Raw genomic sequence first — 21,585 nt, forward strand, 5'->3', positions numbered from 1 at the left:
TTCTTTCCCGATGAAGGATATTTGGTCTGGTCAAATTGTAATGAGGCAGAAGGTAAACACGTTATACCTTTTAGACCCAATGTATTGGTAACTTTATTCAGTGCTATAAAAAAGTATTTTCCAACTTGCAGTATTATTCGCCCTTTGATTTTTTTTGTCTACCAGTATTTATTTCTTGGTATTTATTGATGATGACTGTACTAATAGTAAATGTTTACAATGAATTGGGTTTTAATTAAGGTCACGGTAAGAATCTCGGGAATATCTCCAGTTTGTAGAGTATGTATTTAAAGTTGCATATCTAAGAAAATAATTGATTTATTAGTTGTGCTTTAAGGAGCCTTCATAGTGGTAGTGAAATTAAACCTTCTGCCACCCCCTCAAAAAAAAAAACATCAGCCACACCAGTATGTAGACAACAGTGAGTGTCCCTGCAATAAACATTGCTCACCTAGAGGAGTTCAAATGGATTTTGTTTGTAAGTCTTTGGCAATTTTACATCTGAAGTGACAATTATTCTGCTTGGTGAAATGTTTAATATGTAGCTTAAGATGTCAAGTTTCCTGAGGCCTGTCACAGACAGCAGGGATGACAATAATCCTCAACCAACATACCAACTCTGATAAAAGTGCTTCACTGTCTATAGCATGAAACCTTGAAAACTTTCCATAAGGCTAAAATAGACTTTTATTCTGAACCATCCTCCCACATTTGTGACTAAAACACCCTGGATGAACAGATATTGTAAATAAGGAACTTATAACAATTGAAAATAATTTATTTGGTCAAAGGTACATTCAGAATTAACCTGGTAAAACCAGACCCTTTTTCTACGCTTTGCTTCGTACAGAAGGCCTTGATTCTCGGCTAATGAGAAACAATTGATATTTTTCCGGATAATCGTGGCGAGCTGAATGATATTGGTTTGAAGCTTTTACATTCAAGGACAACAGTCTGTCAAAGCAAAACTGTTAAAATAACACATTGCTTTGTGCTTTGATGTTTAAAACCACCACAGACTGGAAGGTTAGGAACGTGTTTGATGACTTGCAGAGGCCAAACCCAGAAAATTATTTTTGATGAATTGGGGAGAAAGAATGCCAGTTGTTTCTGACTGACTGGAGAGCTTCCTGAAATATTCATGAGCAATGCCTTTTTTCTTGTCTTTTGCTTTTCAATGGCATTTGTTGTGATGACACAGTAAACATGCCCAGGAGCCATGCCAAAGCCTGCCTACAAATTACATAAGCACATTTGATTTTAATTACTGATTAAACAGATATCGCAAGAAAAAGAAATCCTAAAGCGTGTTACGTTTTGGTTCCCATTTCTTATTTATTTTATGCATTAAAGACGATGTCTTTATAACAAAATATTGCTTGTAAATCATTTTTTATTTTACCTGATTTAAAGCAGAGCAAAAGCTGCAGATTTTCAATTTAAATGTAAAAATCATACGCTTTGTGGTCTGGGGGCATTGAACACATTATCATGTTAGGCACAGCCTGTCAGATGCAGTAAATCTCTGACCATGAGTCTGTTCTTATGACCACCAAGTGACCTACCTCGAATCACACATCCGCACACAAATCGTGCTCATGTGCCTCCCTGCAAATTCACAAGTGTCAATTTGATTCTCAGTTTGACTCATGCCACGCTGAATCAAACAAATCTCTCTCTGTCTCAGACACTTAGCTGACATTGATTTGCACAACAAATGAAGCAACAAAAAGACATTTTTGTTTCTGAGCATGTAAGCTATCATTAAAGACACTTCGACGTGAACAAATAACTATAAAACAAATATATATATCTGTTTGAAAACTGTTTTGTTTTGGATTATGAAATTACTGAGCTACCATGTGATGAATTGCTGTTTAATTTACAGTAATGACTAAATGGTTCACCCGTGGTTATGGTAAGAACTTCCTGCTGCTGCACTAAGGCAAGATCGATGCCACTGACTAACAGCAGGACATCCATTTTCTCACAGCAAGCTGAAAAGAAACTGGCTAGCATAGCTATCGTACCACATGGGCATTATGTCGAGAGAGGTTACCTGTATAAAAACAAAGGTTCTGTCAAACACTTTTACAATGTCAGTAAAATTACTCCCTCAGAGTTGAAAGTGGTAATCCCGCTCCTGCATGTATTGAATATTTAAAGACGGCAGATTGGTATTTCGGTCCATAATCTGCAGCATCATGTGCAAAATTCATCATGTCAAAGGTACAGTAGGATACTCCTGTTGAATCTGATTTCCCACTCAAACTGTTAACAATGTTTGGAGAATTTGCCGATTTGGTCTAAAGCTGCCAATTTTGAAAGGAGAGAAAATATCATTATAGAAAAATGGAAGCAGAAGACCAATTGGGACTTTTAAAATCATCAGGTAATGGGGGAGGATTCAGAGATTGAACACACAATAAATACCTTCCAGACACGATTCTATAAAACAGGTTTGTGACTCTTCCCAGCCTTGTTTCTTCCAGTTTCTTTGCTTCAGAACAGTTCTTTGATTACATTTGGTGCAGTTCACAATGACCAGGAGTCCATTTTTTAAGTTATCAGCATTTGAGCAAAGATAGTGTTCTATTTCCTCTGCTCAAACATTTGCTTGTACAGTGCTTCATGCAGCATGTTATCACTCTGACATTTTTCTGACTAAAACAAATCACATTGTATTTACATTATCAGATGAAAAATAAATGAGAAGATCAGGAGAAGATCATCCGTTTCATCCCGATTACTCGCAGCAAACTCTTTTTCATACTCTGTCCTCTTGAGGAGCAGCAGCTTTAATACACGACCTGGTTTAAAATTATATGAGGCATGTGTGAAGAGTTACAGAGGAACAGCTGTGAGTATCTGTAAAGTATGAGCTGTGATAATTAATCATTTTAACACCTCAGAGCTAGTGACATGAGGGCAGTTCTTACTAACGTTCAAAGATGACCAGCTGTGCTTCACTCCTTACATAATAAATAATGGCAATTTACTCCAAAATGCCAAATGTCTCATTACTGTTTATAGATTAGGTTAAGATTGCATGACATAAAGCAATCTAGGGAAGATATACATTTTCTCAAAACCAAAGAAGGCAGTTTAACAGGAATTTAGGATTTGTGGGTCTTACTAAGAGTAAAATAACTAATTGCCGGCTCTAACAATATTAAGGAGTTCTAGGAAGGAATGCCTGCCATTTGACCCATTTACCTAAAGCTGCCATTTCCAATCTTACAGTGTATGTTTACATCTGGAAAAATGGTTGCTATGCAGGTCAAAAACTGAGGAAATAAACATCAAATCCTTGGAGTGAGTGTGTCGTTTTTTTATAAGCACCTAGTTTGAATAGTGCACAAGTATTGGCATCAAACGTGGAATTTACTATGTTTAGCCACATCAGGGTGGAAGTACAATACTGCTACTATCCTGTCACTGTCTTGTTATAGTTTGCCTATGTGTAAGGATCAACTGAGCATCTAATACCGAAATTTTACTTCTCAATGATTGCCAAGAGATCAGTTAATTATTGGCTGAATTTATATGAAAGCATGTCATGCCATTAGTTTTGCTTTCATCTTTTAGCATCCAGCATCCCAAAGTGAGTTGATTTTCATCAGGGTAGGCAGAGTGTTGCATTAAGGAATATTTTTATTGCAGGATTGCTGCAATCTATTAAACAGCAGTTGTTTTAAAGCTGCAGTAAGGGCACGCATTTGCATTAGGCATGGTTGCAGTCGTGGTGCACATGCTACAAAACTTTGGCCAATCCTGGTCCTCAAGGGCCGGTGTCCTGCAACTCTTATATGTCTCCCTGGTCCAACACACTTGAATCCAATAGCTGAATCACCTCCTAAGTGCAGTCAAGTTCTCCAGAGTCCTGCTAATGACCTCATTATTTGACTCAGGTGTGTTGAAGTAGAGATACATCTAAAAGTTGCAGACCGGCCCTCGAGGCCTGGAGTTGCCCACCCCTGGTTTAGCTAACAATCAAAATCTTAATGTTCTTGAGTAAAGGTGATGCTGGAGGCCTAAAGGCAATGTGCAAATGCAATAATGAGATGTGTGTTACACGTCCACTTATGTGAGAGGCTGTCCATTGTTAAATATGGTTAAAAATTGACAGGCACATGGAAGCATCCAGATTCACACAAAGTTAAGAGACGGTAAAGGTAGGTAAATTTACAAGATGAGAAAGAAAAATAGTAAAAATACAATAATACCATATGAAATATAGCATATTCAGAATAAGAAACATGTACAACTCAGTAGAATAGAAACAACAGATTATTTACAAGGAATTGAAAAACTGCAAATAGCAGAAAATAACACATTTGCAACCCTGTGGGTTTGTGCTGAGCCAGGAAGATACATTCTTTATGCTCAAATTTGTAAAACCTAATTCACATGCTGCTCCAAACCATAGTTGATTATAGGGTTGTTTGAAAATGTTTCGTAATAACTGAGTGTTTCTTCTTTTTTTTAAGAGCTGGATATTTTTATTTGTTGCTTGACAACAGCTATGTATAATTAGAGCATTCAAGTATTTTTTCCCAATAAGTGTTTATTGTGACTGAAACGTCCTAAACTATAGGCACATTTTCAGTGTCTGCTGTGGCTAAAACTCTACAATATCTTATCTTTTTATATACAAACAACAAGAGTCATGATTTGTTTTTTCATACTGTGATAAAATTTTTAATCACAATGTTTGTATTAAAATTAAAACTCGGTCAGGTTATATTAGTGCTCATAAATCAGTGACATAACTCAAACAAAGAACAGGAGTAAGATTATTAATGAACTCATCTACATAACTAAATGGTCTGCAAAATAAAACATTAATAAAAGACAACTCAAAAGCTTTTTTATCGCCCCGCAAGGGGTCTTTTTGTGGGCTCTAGTGTCCCTTTTTCAAAGTAGGCTGACAGGAAAGGGGGAAGACATGCGGTAAACGTCGTCGGCTCCGGGAGTCGAACCCGCGACAGCCGCGTCGAGGCTACGTTTTGCCTGAATGTGGGTCGCGCTAACCCCTCCGCCACCACGGCACGCCCTCAAAAGCTTATTTTAAAGTGAAAAACAAACAACACAAAACAGAAAACCCTCTATTGTTTTGAACCCAGTGATGCAATCAGTGACATCATACAGCCATTTCAGCAGGAAATGCTGTGCCGGCCCTTCCCATACAGCATCTAAGAAAAGGACCAACAATGGTGAGTAAAAAGGAAAAATAAATAATTTACCATAAATGTACCCTAAAGCAAAAGAAACATTCATATTCATCCAATGGTCCAGAAGTGTTAGCTTTAACGGGAACATTTACATACATGTAAATTGCAACAAAATGCTACCACAAACAAACCCAGGATTGTGAGTGAAGCAAAGTTACGGCAGCAATGTTTAAGCATGGAACAAACTTAAAAGAAGGATAATTCAACCAATTCAAACTTAAATATTACCAGGATTTAGGATGTAAAAAAAAAAAAACTGCAGTTTTATCATACGATGATGACATTTTTCTTTGTCTTTTTGTATAACTACACTTGAAAAATGTGAAAAATGTCTGTACATATTTTTAGCTTCTGCATATTTGTTGATATTAGATTAGGTTAAAAAGTTCTTATAATATTTGGTTTGCCTTAGAAAAAAAGTTTTATTCCAGGATTAACTTTTCTTAATGTCATCTGCTTGAATATGTGAAAACCTCCACAACAGCAGAAGAAACTGAATGCTTATGAACTTGGTTATAAGTAGACCATGTGCACAAATAGATTCTACATAAAAGTTCCAGCTGCTACAACACTAAAACTACACCCACATATTTAAAACAAGTATTTATCTGTTTCCTAAAGTTTATTTCAGGTCAAAGCACCTCTTTTTTATTTCAGTTTTAGTACCTACCTACCCATCTATCTGTCTGTCTGTATTGTTATGGAATTCCTAACAGATGGTTGCTAAACTGCCCTCCCTTGTCTGTATGGTGATGAGCAAGCAGTGCACCTAAAGGTGATGTTAAGAATTAATTTAAATGTTGCAGAAATCTTTAGAAAAACTCTGCAAAACTGTAAGAGAATTTGATGGTAATTCTCATCACTTCTCTATCGATCTCCTGTGTCTTGCTTAGAATTGTTTATCAGTTTGGCAGGATCTAATAGCGGAAATCCTTTGGAGCTCTTACCTGTTGTAAAGGAAAGAGCACACACTGGTTTCTTGTGTTGTGTTTCCTTGGAAGAGGAGAAGCGGTAATGGATGGCTCTGGGAACCGTTGAAAGGTCAGAAGGCTGGAAAGAACTCACTGATAAGAGCCATCAGACTCTCTGGGGCAGCTCAGCAATGCTGGCAGCATGGTTCCTCCCATTACCCATGCAGCATGAAGACCCTGGCTTTCTCCCAATTGTAATTAAGTGCTATAATGAGAGTCACCTCCAATTCCACACATGCAGAGAGAGAAAAACATTAAGTTTCTGTTGAAGCACACTCAGTTATTCGGTCTCATTTCTTTTACTTCTATAGATGTTAAACGATTTTTTTTTTTACATTAGGGCTGTTAACGTTGATGTGTTAAAGTATGCGATTAATCTAAAAAGTTTAATGCGTTGATACAGCATAATATAGATTCATTGGCTTACCTAATTTGACCTAAATGCCTCTCTCTTGCAGACGGTGACTTAGTTCAAAGCAGTGCGTTACACTGTCTTGTACTCCATTCAGCAATTCAGTTTTGCAAATGTGAGCAAGAAGATGAACGAGGAGAGTCAAACTGGTGAGCTCAGCGGCATCACAGCTCTTGCTTAATCTGATAATTTTTTTAATTGATTGACAGCACTAGTAAAAATGAAACCTGATCAAAGCTGCTCGCTCACCCCCTTGCCGCCCCACACTTGACTGTCTCTTAGCTCCGCCCATTTTGCTGGAATCTTTCAAAATTTGCCAGTGGTGAGGTTTAGCTTTCTCATGGGAGTTAAATACACTTGAACCCCTTAACTGCTAGCCCAAAAGCACTTAGAATAAGGACACTGGTTTCCTTATGACATAAATAGAATACCTTTTTTTTCCATCTTAATAATGTTGCACATCATTTACAATAGTCTTTATTAGAAAACTACAGACAACATTGAATTTTTACATGGTAGTTTACATTAAACAATACAAATAAGACACAGAAACACAAGTTGTTGCCACTACTTTCAAAATTAAGAGTAAAGATGTGCACCTTTGAATTCATCATATCCATTACATAGTGCAATAAGAAATTGAAAATGCCACTATTGGCTTTTTAAATTGGTTTAGCTTGGTTTCCATGAACCTAATAGGATTTTTTGTTAACTGAAAGGGCAACAACAAGTGAGATGATCTCATAGGCCTGATACAAAATTGCATGAACCAAATGATCCTTCAACCTTTGAGGTCTTTAGAAAGATGGTGTACTCAGGCAAAGCCTCCACCTTTGAGTGATTAATGTACAATAATGACAATAGAGCCAGTGGTTTACCATCTAACCCACGTGAACACCCCCTTCTGTCAGTTGTAATGAAATTAACTGATACTAAATCCAGGCCAGGGTCAGAATAGTGAAGTGAAGCTGAATTATGATGGCATAATGAGAGAAATTCTGGGATGGGGGAGTCTCAACCTCAGTACATCGCATACAAGCCTGCAGGAGACATGAGTCAGAACCCACGACTGTGATGACCTGCTTGCCTGCATTTTGCTTCATTGCCACAAATATTTCCAACTCTTTAATCTCCCCTCCAATAGCTGCACATTTTGGAAATCTGTTTTCAAAATTACCAAACGTCTTTCTATGCCTGTTGTAGTCAATAAATTTGCGGTTCATGCACAGATACTTTCCCAATAAAGCCGATTATTATTCTGTTGTCTTACTGTTTTGTGTCAGACTAAATTAAAAATCTAATACAAATGTAGGAATTGTTGTTTAAGGATACTTTTTGCAGCACTTCATGAGTCTATATCTACATTAACACATGGCTAAGGCAGGAAATGTGGTTCAGATTAAAAGCAAATTCAAACGGCATGTATTTATTTTTTTGCATTTCTATTTTCTATGATTTATCATAGTTTTTCAGTTATATTGCATTTTTTATCAGTCAGCTGGACGCCTTGCTCTTTTTATCAACTGTGCACACCTCAGAAAAAGCAGCATAATCCTTCATTCAATTCTAAAGGGATTGTAATGCCTCATGCAGGGTTCTAATTTCTGACTCTCCACACATTCAGACAGTTGTATACTCCCTAACACGCGTCATGCAGAGAGCTTGCTGCTGTGAAATGTCAGTAAGAAGCAGCAAGCAACACTGCCTTGCTCCCCGGAAAGGAAAGAGAGGAGGAAAACACAGCAACAGTGAGAAAAAAATGAAGCCATTCTGAGATGCAAATTTACTGCAGAAGGTAAATCTTTACTTATTGTGTATAATTTACATGAAGAGGAAGTCAGCTAATAGACCACAGCAACACCTGCAAAGTTTGTTTCATCTGCATGCACTTCCTTCAATGACAGCAACAAGTTAGCCCTGAGGCTGTGATGGATTTCTTGGGCAAATATGTTTTAGTTGCAAGCGGTCATGCTTAAACATATCAGAATATGAAATATGTGTCTCAGCCAAGTTCTTCTGAATTAGAATATATTATATAACATTTGTTCGACAATGGTTGTTTATTGGTCCTGTGGTTATCTAGGCGATTATTTGCTCCTTTCAGAATCTTGCCTGCAGCATATTGAAGTCAGACAAATCTCAGTTTTGAGAATAAGAGCGGTAATTTTTGAAGGAGTCCTTGAGACTTGCTCTGAAGCACGCAACTAGTATGCTATACTAGTTGTCTGGTGGCCATTTCTTACCAGTTTCCTTCGTTTGTATTAGAGATTATAATAACCATAGCCTTCAGTGGGAGCAGCAGGACATGCAGGAGGTCAAAAAGACACAATGCATTTAATCATTGCTTGTGGCTAGAGTGCAGGACACGGTGTGTTTGCTAAATTTAGAGTCTGACGGATAAATACAGATTGAAATATTTGTTCCTCTTTAACCCTTTACTGTATTGCTTGCTTTATATTAGAAAAAATAAAACAAATGTGTGGAGTATTTTCATTAGTTTGAGTATTTAATCAGAATTATGGTTTTATTTAAGTTTATGTTTTTACCAGAAAGGAAGCAGTTGATTGCTTAATCTTTGGTGATCCAATCACCTTCTTATTGCACAGGCATTGATGCACAGAAGCTTCACCTATTGGTCTCCCTTTATGCCAACATGGTTTGTGCAGCAACATCATGCAATGCAGGCGGATGATCAAATATTTATTAAAGGTCTGAATTAATAAGTAATAGTATGCAAATCATCAGAAGATATGAGCGACATGAACAAAAAGAAACAGTGTAAATGTTTATAACTTAAGCTGAAGGCCGTTCTCTGTTCTGTACCATGTTAAGTTTTCTCTGGTTTCTTTCCTTTCATGTCCTGTCATGAATTTTGTGATTATGAACCCTTATTTTAAGGATTCTGTTTACTTTAGCAGGTTCTGTATTTGAATTTTCTACTCTCTGGCTGATAATTGTTTCTTCGATTCATCCTACAATTTTTTTTCAATCCCTGCAGCTCTCAGAGACATCTGTCCTTGCCAACTGCATCATCATGTTTTCTTTCCTATATTGCTTCGTTCTATCCATTCTTATGGGGTGTTACACAGGGAATACCATTATCATTTCATTGCCAAACATTTTTTTTAATAGAACATCCAATTCTTTTAATCATTATATGTTCAGAAATCCAAAGTTCATTAACACATTAATGCATGTTTGTCATTTTGTTTCTAACTTTGTTTAGCCAAAAGCTGTACACAGAAACTGTTTAAATGTTTAATTTTGGCTCATGTTGGAGTGTTTGGGATGATCTCCTGATCCTCATCCTCCGCCCAGATTCGATCTGCGTTGATGTTTTGGTTTAAAAGAGATGAAAGGAGCCCTAGGCAAAGCGAGACTTTGCAAGTGTTGCTCTTTGTGCTTTAGTGTAGGAGGTACTTTTATGAAAAGGTTTTTTATTTGTGGCATAACTTTACTGTATTGACCTCAGTTGCTAGTCGCTGCAGGAATGGTAAGTTATTTTTTATTAAAAGCAATGGGGCTGAATGAAATGGCCTGCACAATATTTGCTCTATCATACATCTAAGTTCTTGCAGAGGATAAAACCAAAGATAATCTCAGAATCAGATAGTTTCCTTCAACTCTTGATAGTCGCTGAGTGTCTCCATCCTGATTTATTTCCCAATTCCTAAGGCTTAAGTGGCAGAATATTTTTTTATGGGCAGTGAGCTCCCTGTGAGCATGACTTTCCTTCATTGTGAACCTTCCCACACATTCTCCCTGACTGACTTTTAAATACAGAAGAAAATAACTCACGGTTTTAATGTTCCCATCTAACCTGTCACTGGTAATAGTACAAGAACGTTTGAAAGAAGGAAGCAGGGAGCAAGCTCAATGCTTACACCAAGGAATTGTTCTTAGTAAATGCTAACTAACAAGCTCAGGTGATTAGAGGGAGGGGTTGTCTTTGGCATGTTTGTATTTTTCTTATGTAATTGCCGAGGGTGAAATTCAATACAAAGTTATTTTGGCAAACGCTGGAGGTGAACTGTTTATGGACCCAGAGGCACTCTCTGTTGGAGCTATGCTGAGATGTAGACAGGAAGGCAGATTTTTTTTATTTTGATTAATCAATCTCGTTTGTCTTTTTCATTTGCTAGCTGAGCAATTAAAATCCAAGTATGTTAACTATTTAGGAGAGAGGAATTTCTATTTCATGAAGCTTGTGTGCTTTTTTCTGCCTCTTCACCACAGGAGATGGTTTTTTAACATTGTGTATCAAAGCTAACTTCTATTAAAATTTTTTGGCTTACTTTCCATTTTCTGTGCATTTTGTCACTCGTTGAAACTGCAGGATGTGTCAAATGCAAATCTTCTGGGATGTGTGATTGATAGGAGTACAAGACAGCAGGATTGTGACACATGGGTACTTGTGGTGTCTAATGAAGGTCTGTACCTTACTTTCCTTACTTCTTCAAAAGGGTAAACTACTTTCTCCTCTATTTAAACTATAAGTTATTTTACTTTCCTAGCATCCTCGCTTAATTTTCTATTAGCTCTAAGTATTGTAGGCTTGTTAAAAAGAGGTCTAAAAGTCCTGAACCCGACCCCACCCGACCATCAAGCATATCATTTTGGTCCGATAAGATTCTGAGTTTCAGGCCCCGTTTAGGTTATAGATCTAAACTCCACGCTAAGCCTGTCACGATAGCAAATTTTGCTGAACGATTAATTGTCTCAAAAATTATTGCGATAAACGATAACATTGTTTGAAGACCTTTTTACACTGATTTAATAAAAATGACGTAATAATGCATGCAATTTCCTGCCGAAGACAGATACACTTTATTTTCAAAAGAACACTTGACACTGGAGCTGATAAACAAAATAAACAAAACAACAAAAATAAAATGGTCTCCATTAACAAAAAACACACTTGAAAAAAAACCTAAAGAACATAAAGTAAAATTGGAAATAAATACTGCATTCAATCAAAAGAGTGCAGATTATGAAGTCTGTATATTATGTTGCCCTTCAGTAATACTTAGATTTAAATAGAGAAGATGGGCACATCGACTACCTGATGCAATAGTTCACACCACAGGTTTTTTGCTCCTATTTTTCCCCTTACAACAATCTTAGATCGTTGGTCTTTCTAAGATTGTGTGGTGTGTTACGGTAGATCATCGTTGCTGCTCCGATCTAAATCCGGTGGAAACAACATTAATGTTTATTCAACATGCAAAGAATATAGAAATGACAAGGGGAGGAGTTGGAGCGAAATTGCTACCGCAGTTGATAAACCCGGTAACTTTTCAGCTGTTCTTCGTTAACGTGACATAAATAGGTTCTAATGATTTTCATTCAGTCAGGACTTTACGCTGACACTAGCCACATGCATTGCAGGTAGATTGTAGTAAAGCATTGATTAATGCCTGGTTTTAAAATTAGTTCACTGGACTTGTAGCCATTATTTTGTGCCCATTGTTGGACACCACACGGCAGGAACGAACCGATCGAACCGTTATACCTAGGATTTCTGTCAGCTAATGTGTGATCTGTCAGGTTTTGAAAATGGGCCGACAATCAGCCGACAGCTCTAAGATCGTGTAGTGTGCGCTGAGCTTTACACTAAGGAAATAAGGAAGGGAGGGTCAGTGGAGAGCACCGGAGTTGAGCCTTTTTTCATTCAGTGCCATTAACAGAAAGAGAAAAAGGCCGGTAGAGACGATAATGCCGATAATTAAAATGACATTGATAGTTTTAATTTATCGTACGATTGATTGATTTACCGTTTATCGCGACAGGCCTAGATATACATATAATCCATGATGTGAGAGAGTTATCAGGCTCCAGGGTTTATTTGTGTTCTAAACACAGTGGTGGAAGGTTAAACTGATTTAATGCATTCACTTAAAGTAGTTTGAATTCTAAGATAGTTATGCCAGTTTACAACAACTGTAAGATACATGCCCATGAAATGTCACTGTGTGTGATTAAATATGCATATAAAGTGCAGTGAATTGAAGGTACATGTTACCTGAGGGAATTGTGACAAAATATGATGTTATGGGATTATTTCTGCTTTAAGGAAAGCTAATGTTGATGTCTATGATGGAATATGTCTAATGTGTACAGTAAGTTACTGAACTATAAATTGGACTGTATTGACAGTTAAATGAGCTGGTTTGTTCAATAAATAAGCTGAGAGAAATTGGAGTAACACAGAGTGCGTCTCCCGTGTGCTCATTTACATGTTGTTTTTCAGCTTCATCTGCTGCTGACGGGTCCGGAATCCTGGTACCCGTTACCCTAGTCTGAACTAAATATTCAGTTCAGAGACAAATATTTGCCTTGTTAGCCAAATACTTAGCTCAGAGCTAAGTATTCAGCTTGCTCAAGGCTTATCATTTAGCTCAATATAATATATATAGCTTGGTCACTAAATCTTAAGCTTAAATAAATATTTAGCTTAATGCTAAATGTAGTTTGTAAACTAAATATTTATTGTTTAGCCTGACAGGGCTCCATGGGTTAAAGCCTGGCCACCAGGCGCTTGCCAACGTGCCCCTCCTCCAGGCCTGGCTCCAGAGTGGGGCCCCGTTGACCCACGTCCGGGAGAGGGAACACTGTTTCCATTGGTGGTCCTCATCATAAGGGGTATTTGGGCTGCACTTGGTCTGGTTCCTCACCTAGGACCTCTCTGCATTGGGTGACCCTACCAGAGGCATGAAGCCCCTGACAGCATAGCTCCGAGGATCACTGGGACACTCAAACCCCTCCACCACGATAAGGTGGCAGCCCATGGAAGGGATGTGTATGTGTGCATGTTGGGGTGGGTGTGTGTGTGCATTTATGTATGTGTGTATGTACAGTATATGTATGTAACATTTATTATTTAAGAATGAGAGAGAGAGAGCAAGAAAGCGTTGTATTTTTTTCATTTTTTTTCAACATGAGGAAATGAGCACAATGTGGTGGCAGGCACATTTTTAGTTTTTTATTCTCTAGTGGCCTTTATTAAACAGTAATTGAACTGGAGATTTGGAGGAGAGAGAAGGGACTGACATGCAGCAGATTACCCAAGACTTGGAATTGAACCCGGGATAACTGTGTTGAGGTCTACAGCCTCTGAAGATGTTGAGCATCCTGTCGTTCTTCTCTATTATACCAGTAGACTACACATTAGCTCAACAACACATAGGTTTCTATTTATAGCAATGTATTCATTTAAGAATCGATTTTCCTCACTAACAGTGATAATGTCTGATTATCTTCTCTGTTTCATGGATTGTGCTTCGTTTTTACTTTTTCTACTCAGTTTTTCATGTTAAATTGCACTTTTTTATTAAGTTTGTTATATTATATTGAATACATTTTTCTAAATAAAGACTAACAGAAAGATCACACAGTTCCTTTCATTTTTGATAAAGCCTGTTTTTTCTTATAACAAACAAACCAGATAGAACAAGTTTGGGCTTCTTTGGGGTCCAGAGTATTAAATTATGATTACAATTATCATCTAATATTACGTACAGATGTAATTCTAACCTTAATTTAACACCCGGGGACCCTGAAGAAGTCCAAACTTGTTAAATCAGCTTTTTTATGTTTGGTATAAAAAAAATAAACACAGGATTTATCAAAGAAACAAAAAGATGAATGGACTGAACTTATGTAGTACCTTGCTAATCATTTTGACCACTCAAAGCACTTCACACTACAGTCACATTCACCCATTTACACCGATATGCAGATCAGTAAGCAACAAAAGTGCCTTGCCCAAGGGGACCTCAACATGTGGCAGGAGGAAGCTGAACTCGAACTTACAACCTTCTGATCACAAGACGACCACTCTACCCACTGAGCCACAGTCACCCTGGAACTTTTTTTAAAAAGCCACTGCATGATCCTTCTGTTAACCTTTTTTAAATTCCGGTTTTAGACACATTTCACTACGAAAAAGTGCAAGTGCAACATAAAATGTGAGTAGAGAAGGTAAAATAAAGGACAAACCATAAAACTACAAAAACAGAGAGAAAATAAACAGAAATCATTTCTATTACAAGAAGAATTTTAATTCTTAAATTAATCGGTTGCTATAAATATTGAGCTTTGTGTTGTGGCACTGTGCCATCTGCCACTAAAAAAGTGAAGGGAAAAGAGCTAAAGTAGAGGAAGCAGCCATCGTTGGGTAAGGAATAGTCTTAGATTTAGTGCTGATGCCTCAAGATTTTTAGGTGATTTTTAAAGCAATTCTTGCAGTTTCTTGAACACTTTTGGGGGGAAATTTACATTGACCAATTGACCTAACCTACATGTTTTAGGAGATGTGGGGGAAAACCAGAGCACCTGGAGAAAACCCATGCAAGCACGGGGAGAACATGCAAACTCCACACAGAGGATCTGACACATCCTCCCTGTGAAGCTGCAGTGCTAACCACTGCATCACCGTGCTGCCCGCTTTTTTCATATTTCAAATTCATCTTAGCGTTTGATTGTTTTTTGAATTGGGTTAAGAAGGGATCTTTGTTCTAGTTGGTTAATGGGGGGAAAAAACTTGCCTTTTTAATTTTTGTCACGACGGAGCGTCGCATGGCATGATAGTTAAAGTGAGACTTTGATTTTCGTTCACTCTTTTCCTTCTTTTTTCGGTTTCTTCAAACACAGAATGTTTCGTAGTTTTTTCCAAACTGAAAGCTTTGGCTTTTTCCTTTTACCATCCTGCATGGATTTAGGATCTGGATTGTCCACATTCTCCTGGATGGTTTCTACAGCAAACTCCGTCTTTGCCATGGATTCCAAATCCGTGGAACAACCTGATGAGGTTTCTTCTGAGAAATCCTCCTCAGAAGAAACCTCTTGATGTAAAACTTCAACCTGGTCAGGTTGGCTCTCTGAATCTTTCTCCTTCTCTTGAAAATCTGTAAACTCTTGTGATGTTTTTTGTTGTAGATCTTCCTTCTCATCTTCCAGAGAGTTGGCAAACTGAAGATCCTCCTCTTCTCTTTCCAATTTAATATTTCTCTCACAACTTACTTGTTGATATTTTTCTGCTTGTTGTGTTAGTGCAGCAACATCCGTTTTATATCTACAATTCAGCTCCTTGTACAAACCTTTAATCTTCTCTAACTCAGTATGCGTATCCCTTTCCTTTTCTTGCAGGAATTTCATATCTTTTGCTGCGTTTTCCTGGAGGACGGCATTCATGGCTTTTATGTTGTGGAGTAGCGCCAAGTCTTCCAAGTGAACTTTTTTCTCCTCAGTTATTTGCATCTGAAGATTTTCCACCTGCTGTTGAAGTGAAGAATGGCTTGCTTCATACTGGCCTATATTAGATTTTAAATGTTTTGCGAGCCCGTTGAATTTCTGCTGCAGGGTCTGGAACTCTTCTGTCATTGTTTCATAGAGATGATCTTGCTCAGCTTTCAGTTTGTTGATTTCCTCAAGGTCTTTCTTCGCTCTCTCAGAACTGGCTTCTCTTTCACAATCTATCTCTTTCTTGTATGTTTCTACTTGGGCTTTAAGTCCAGAAACATCTCTATCATACTTCCCGTCGAGTTCTTCATATGAACGTTTGACCTGGTCCAATTCGTCCTGCAAACTTTTTTCGCTGCTTTTCAGAAATTTGATCTCTTTTGACATTTTTTGAAACATATCTTCCTTTTCAGCTCTTAGATTTTCAAGGAGCTGTTGTACCTCACTATTCCTCTCTTCACAAAACGTTTGTATCTCAGCCTCCTGCCTCACCAGAGCAATGTCAGCTTCATACTTAGAGCAAAGCTCCTCGTAAGAAGTCTGGAGTTTGTCCAGTTCTTCTTGGAGGGCTTTACCTTTCTCTTTTTCAGCCTGGATTTCTGACGAAAATGCTTCCTGGCTGAGGAGATGGGCCGTCTTTAAATCTACAAAGTCTTGTTGCAGCATCTTCTTATTCTTATATCTCATATCGTTGTGCACCTTGGAAGCAAGGATTGCAGCGCTGACAACTGCTGGATCACTAAGCTTCTCTACTCTCTCGAGTTCCCTCTTTGACTCTTTGGACTTGTTGATGAACACTTCTTTGATAGCTTTCTGCCTTTTTAACTGGAGTTTCGTTTCTTCCAGCTCTTCTTCCATGTGGGCCAGTCGTTGGTTATCTTCAAACCTTTGGGCTCTCTCCATTTCCAAAAAAGCACGCAGCCTTTGGATTTCCTCGTGTAAAACATTCGGGTGCACAGGAGGGAACCTGCCTTGGGAGTTGTGCTGGAATCCCCTTCTCATCTGGGGTCCCATCTTTCCATTGTGGTATCTTGGGTTTTGATGAAACATTTTCCCTTAAATAGTTCTCTAAAATCAGTCGGTTTCTAAATTACCTGAACGGTATTTGAAAGAGCTTTGAGTATGTCTGAACTGGTCAGCTATATAGCAAGCAATGAAAGATATGCAGAATTGTGTTCTGTACATATATGTCTAGTTGATGACATCACACAGACTGCCTCACTAGTGACATCACAGAATCTTCTTCTGCTGGTGGTGTTACATCATCTCACCAGTAAATTTCATGCTTTTTATTCTTGTTTATATTCAAAATAGTCGCTTGTTTTTTTCCGCCATATGTGATCATTTCTTTTGAACATTTTTCAATATCTATTCATTAGAAAGTTAATTTTGCTTGTTTAGTCAAACATTTATTTTCTTCTTCTTGTGTCAGCAAACATTGGAAAAAGAGAGCTGGAAAGAAAATTTGTAATAAGTAGATGAGGTCTGGAAAGTTTGTTTTTTTTAATCAAACATTTATTGCTTTTGTAGTTTTTTTTTTTTGCTTTATATACATATATTGATGTGGGAAGAGGTAACATTTTGCTAAGTTAATGCCATGAGTAGAAATAAATATATAAATATAAAATCCTTTAATAAAATGAAAATGACAAGAACTAATTAAAATAATAATAATAAAACAATTGAACTAGTCGGGGCTGAGCACAAATAAAGTTGCAAGATTTACCCATGAGAAAACCAGGGATCTCAAACCCACCCCACCATGCTTGACCACCCCAAACTCAGTGTGTGCCACAGTAAATGTTAAGCCTAGGTCATTTTCAGACCTATGCAAATGCATGATTTTTGTTTGTATGTCCTCATATTTAGGTCCTCTCTTCCATGATCTACCATCTTGGATGGTAGATGAAGACAAACCAAGATCAACTGACCGACCGATTAATGACGATGGGTGTAGTAGTGGTGTTTCACCAGTAGGTGGCGCGTGGAGACTCTGAGCTGCCTGTTGCTCTGCCGTTTCTAATAAGTTCAGAGAAATGGGAGTAACGCAGACTGCGTCTTACATAGAATAGAATATAAGTACTTTATTCATCCCAGCAGGGAAATTACTTCGCAGTTACAGCATAGAGACAAGACACAATAACAACTACCACTTAGTAGTAGTTGTAGATAAAATAAAAAACATGCCGTGATGCTAGTTGGTTAGCACACTGTAGCGGCGGATAATAGAGGGTTCGGTAGAATTACTAACAATAACCGCTGGTAAAGGAAGTTGGGATATACATAGGCCTGTCACGATTGCAAATTTTGCTGAACGATTAATTGTCTCAAAAATTATTGCGATAAACGCTAATATTGTTTGAAGACCTTTTTACACTGATTTAATGGAAATGACGTAATAATGCATGCGATTTCCTGCCAAAGATAGATACACTTTATTTTCAAAAGAACATTTAACACTGGAGCTGATAAACAAAATAAACAAAATGTAGCCACTCTCATTCGACTCATCTGCTGTATGTACTCTGCGTTGTGTGTAATAGGCAAAGGGAACCAGGAGACGAGGACACCGGGGTGTATTGCAGCAGTAGGGCAGGTTTATTCTGTTTAAAACAAGAATATTTCAGCACTCCAGTTCTTGGGCTCTGGCTTTCCCACACACACCTCTCCCCAGCGCAGCTTGGTGCGAACTCGTACAGGACTGTGTTAAAACCAACCAAAATTATCTGACATCCACAAATAATAAAGTAAAATGTCAAAACAATTAAAATAAAACCCAAACAAAAATAATCTGCCCATTAGTTACAATATTTTATAATTCAAACTGAATTAATAACAAAAAGGATTTTCCATTATAATATGAAAATATATGAAATACATTAATCTAACATTCAGATAACATTTTGAAGCAACTCACATACATGTTTAAAACAAGAATATATCAGCACTCCAGTTCTTGGGCTCTGGCTTTCCCACACACACCTTAACAAATCAAAAGAACAAAAATGACCACATTGGCACGGTAAACTCAATAAATGTTATTAACGTGGGAATTAAGTACCCAGTACAGTGCTGTGCTAAACATAAAACAGTTGGGGAACAACATATAACAACTTGTGAGTTTGGCAAACATACTTTTAAGGACATTTTGAATACTTTAATACACAAACAGACTACAGCTTTGTACACTTACCTCTCCCCAGCATAGCTTGGCGCGAACTGAGGAGGGCAGCGCGAACACACAGGATATGACGAGGAGACAGGAAACAAGAAAATAAAAGCTTCTCCGCCAAAATAAAATACAATTCAAAAACTAAGAAAAACAAATATACACAGGTAATGAGGATGGATTTGAGGTGAAATATAAACAGTTTTACACACTTGCTACAAAAACAACCAAAAACAAAAATAAAATGGTCTCCATTAACAAAAAACACACTTGGAAAAAAAACTTAAAGAACATAAAGTAACAGTGGAAATAAATACTGCATTCAACCAAAAGAGGGCAGATTATGAAGTCTGTATATTATGTTGCCCTTCAGTAATAATTAGATTTAAATAGAGAAGATGGGCACATCGACTACCTGATGCAATAGTTCACACTACGCGATTTTTTTGCTCCTATTTTTCCCCTTACAACAATCTTAAAAAGTTGGTCTTTCTAAGATTGTGTGGTGTGTTACGATCGTCGTTGCTGCTCCGATCCAAATCAGGGGTTTTCCCCTTCTGGGACCTTAACGCAGCCTATTGAATGTGACAGGTAGCCAATCAGAAAGCTGGATTCTCCTCCGAGCTTTCTGAGGGGAAATTACGGAGGGGAATCCCAAACAGCTTATACGGCGCAACCCGAAGTCCAGCGGACATTGGAGATGATAGTGGAAACAACATTAATGTTTATTCAACATGCAAAGAATATAGAAATGACAAGAGGAGGAGTTGGAGCGAAATTGCTACCGCTGTTGATAAACCCAGTAACTTTTCAGCTATTCTTAGTTAAGGTGAGGTAAATAGGTTATAATGATTTTCATTCAGTCAGGACTTTACGCTGAAACTAGCCACATGCATTGCAGGTAGATTGTAGTAAAGCATTGATTAATGCCTGGTTTTAAAATTAGTTAACTGGACTTGTAACCATTATTTTGTGCCCATTGTTGGACTCCACACGGCAGGAACGAACCGATCGAACCGTTATACCTAGGATTTCTGTGGGCTAACGTGTGATCTGTCAGGTTTTGAAAATGAGCCGACAATCGGCCGACAGCTCTAAAATCGTGTGGTGTGCTGGGCTTTACACTAAGGAAATGAGGAAGGGAGGGTCAGTGGAGAGCACCGGAGTTGAGCCTTTTTTCATTCAGTGTCATTAACAGAAAGAGAAAAAGGCCGGTAGAGACGATAATGCCGATAATTAAAATGACATTGATAGTTTTAACTTATGGTATGATTGATTGATTGATTTACCCTTTATCATGACAGGCCTACTCCACGCTATAGCTTTTATTTGCTGTTTTATGTAGTACATTTTTCTGGTAGATGGGCTGTTCCTTCAAATTTATTTTCCTATTTTGTTCATTTCCCCTGAAAGACAACAGGTTTTTATTAAAAGATATCAATCTAGTTTTGTCATTACCTGCTTGTATGCACCTACAACTTTGTTTATGTTTGGTACACAAGGCTAGTCATTGCTTACTGATAGCATAACTACAACACCAGTTTATAGACTTTACCTGGAAGCCATAGTGGCCCCCTCAGAAGCTCCATAGTGGCCTTGGGGCCCTACGCGGCTGCTTAGTTTGCTCATGCCTTGGGCTGGCCCGTCTATTTCACTTGCTATATAAGACAGTTTATATCCCAGGTTAACGGTTCAGATTCAGAAATCAATGCTGACTTTGCATTCAGTATAAACAGCACTATATTGTTTAAATGCCAGGAATGTTGTATTTTTTCAATGCATTAAAAGGGTCCAGAACTATTTGAACATGTTGGCCTAAATATGTTGCAATTTTCCTATTACCTAAAAAATTGCTATTTTTGATACCCCACTCATAATTACTTCAAAAATGTACGTTTTTTGTTATATTTTTCACCCATGGAGGTCGCCATTTTTTCACCGATGGGTTGATGACGTCATTCGGCCCATTCTTTACTGGAGTCTACAGAGTAAACACAGGAAGGCTAACTTTACCAGAGTAGTTGTTTATCATATTGCGTTTGATTGGCGTAATTTTAGATAATGCCACACTCTGTCACTACCTGCTGTGATAAAATTAAATAAATAAATAAAATTTACATAAATCTGGATAGTTTCACACATGAAAGAAAGTGCGAGAGCCGGAGTGGAACACAACGAAGGAGCTAATCTGGACCCTGGACATTTCTCCACAACACTGAGCCATTTATACCAGCAGAACTAGGAAGCAGGTAACAGGTGATCGTTACCTTAAAGAGCTAAACATAAATGCCGTGCTGCCGCTGAGACAGGCAGCGTTGGACGCTCCTTGCCATGCTAACAGGAGCTATACGGCCTGCGGTACTGACATCACCAATCCAACTGGACCGTAAAGTCCGATGTCGCTGTGACCACCACACCAGACTCTACTCAGCACAGCTGATGCTGAACCGCAGACAGCGCTACACACGGTGGGAGAAAGGTGAAAGACAAGCAGCGCTAATGGAGCTATTACTACTAGAAATGCTAATGGACCTAGAACACCAGCACTGTGAAACCACT

The 21,585-nt window shown here is 38.0% G+C and overlaps 2 protein-coding genes across 2 annotated transcripts in view; one reads left to right on the plus strand and one right to left on the minus strand.

Moving 5' to 3' along the window:
• Positions 1 to 21,585, plus strand: part of rap1gapb (RAP1 GTPase activating protein b) — a 108,713-nt gene that overhangs the window by 1,163 nt on the left and 85,965 nt on the right. The window lies entirely within an intron of this gene.
• LOC114135442 (spindle pole body component 110-like) lies at positions 15,231 to 17,105 on the minus strand. The gene has a single exon (XM_028002746.1). It carries the CDS (start codon positions 16,905 to 16,907, stop codon positions 15,231 to 15,233), a length of 1,677 nt encoding a protein of 558 aa, XP_027858547.1. The 5' UTR covers positions 16,908 to 17,105.

This window comes from Xiphophorus couchianus, chromosome 20 (genome assembly GCF_001444195.1).
Source record: "Xiphophorus couchianus chromosome 20, X_couchianus-1.0, whole genome shotgun sequence".
NCBI lineage: Eukaryota > Metazoa > Chordata > Actinopteri > Cyprinodontiformes > Poeciliidae > Xiphophorus > Xiphophorus couchianus.

Coding starts and splice junctions, on each gene's coding strand:
- LOC114135442 (XM_028002746.1), bottom strand. CDS start 16,907: ATGTTTCATCAAAACCCAAGATACCACAATGGAAAGATGGGACCCCAG.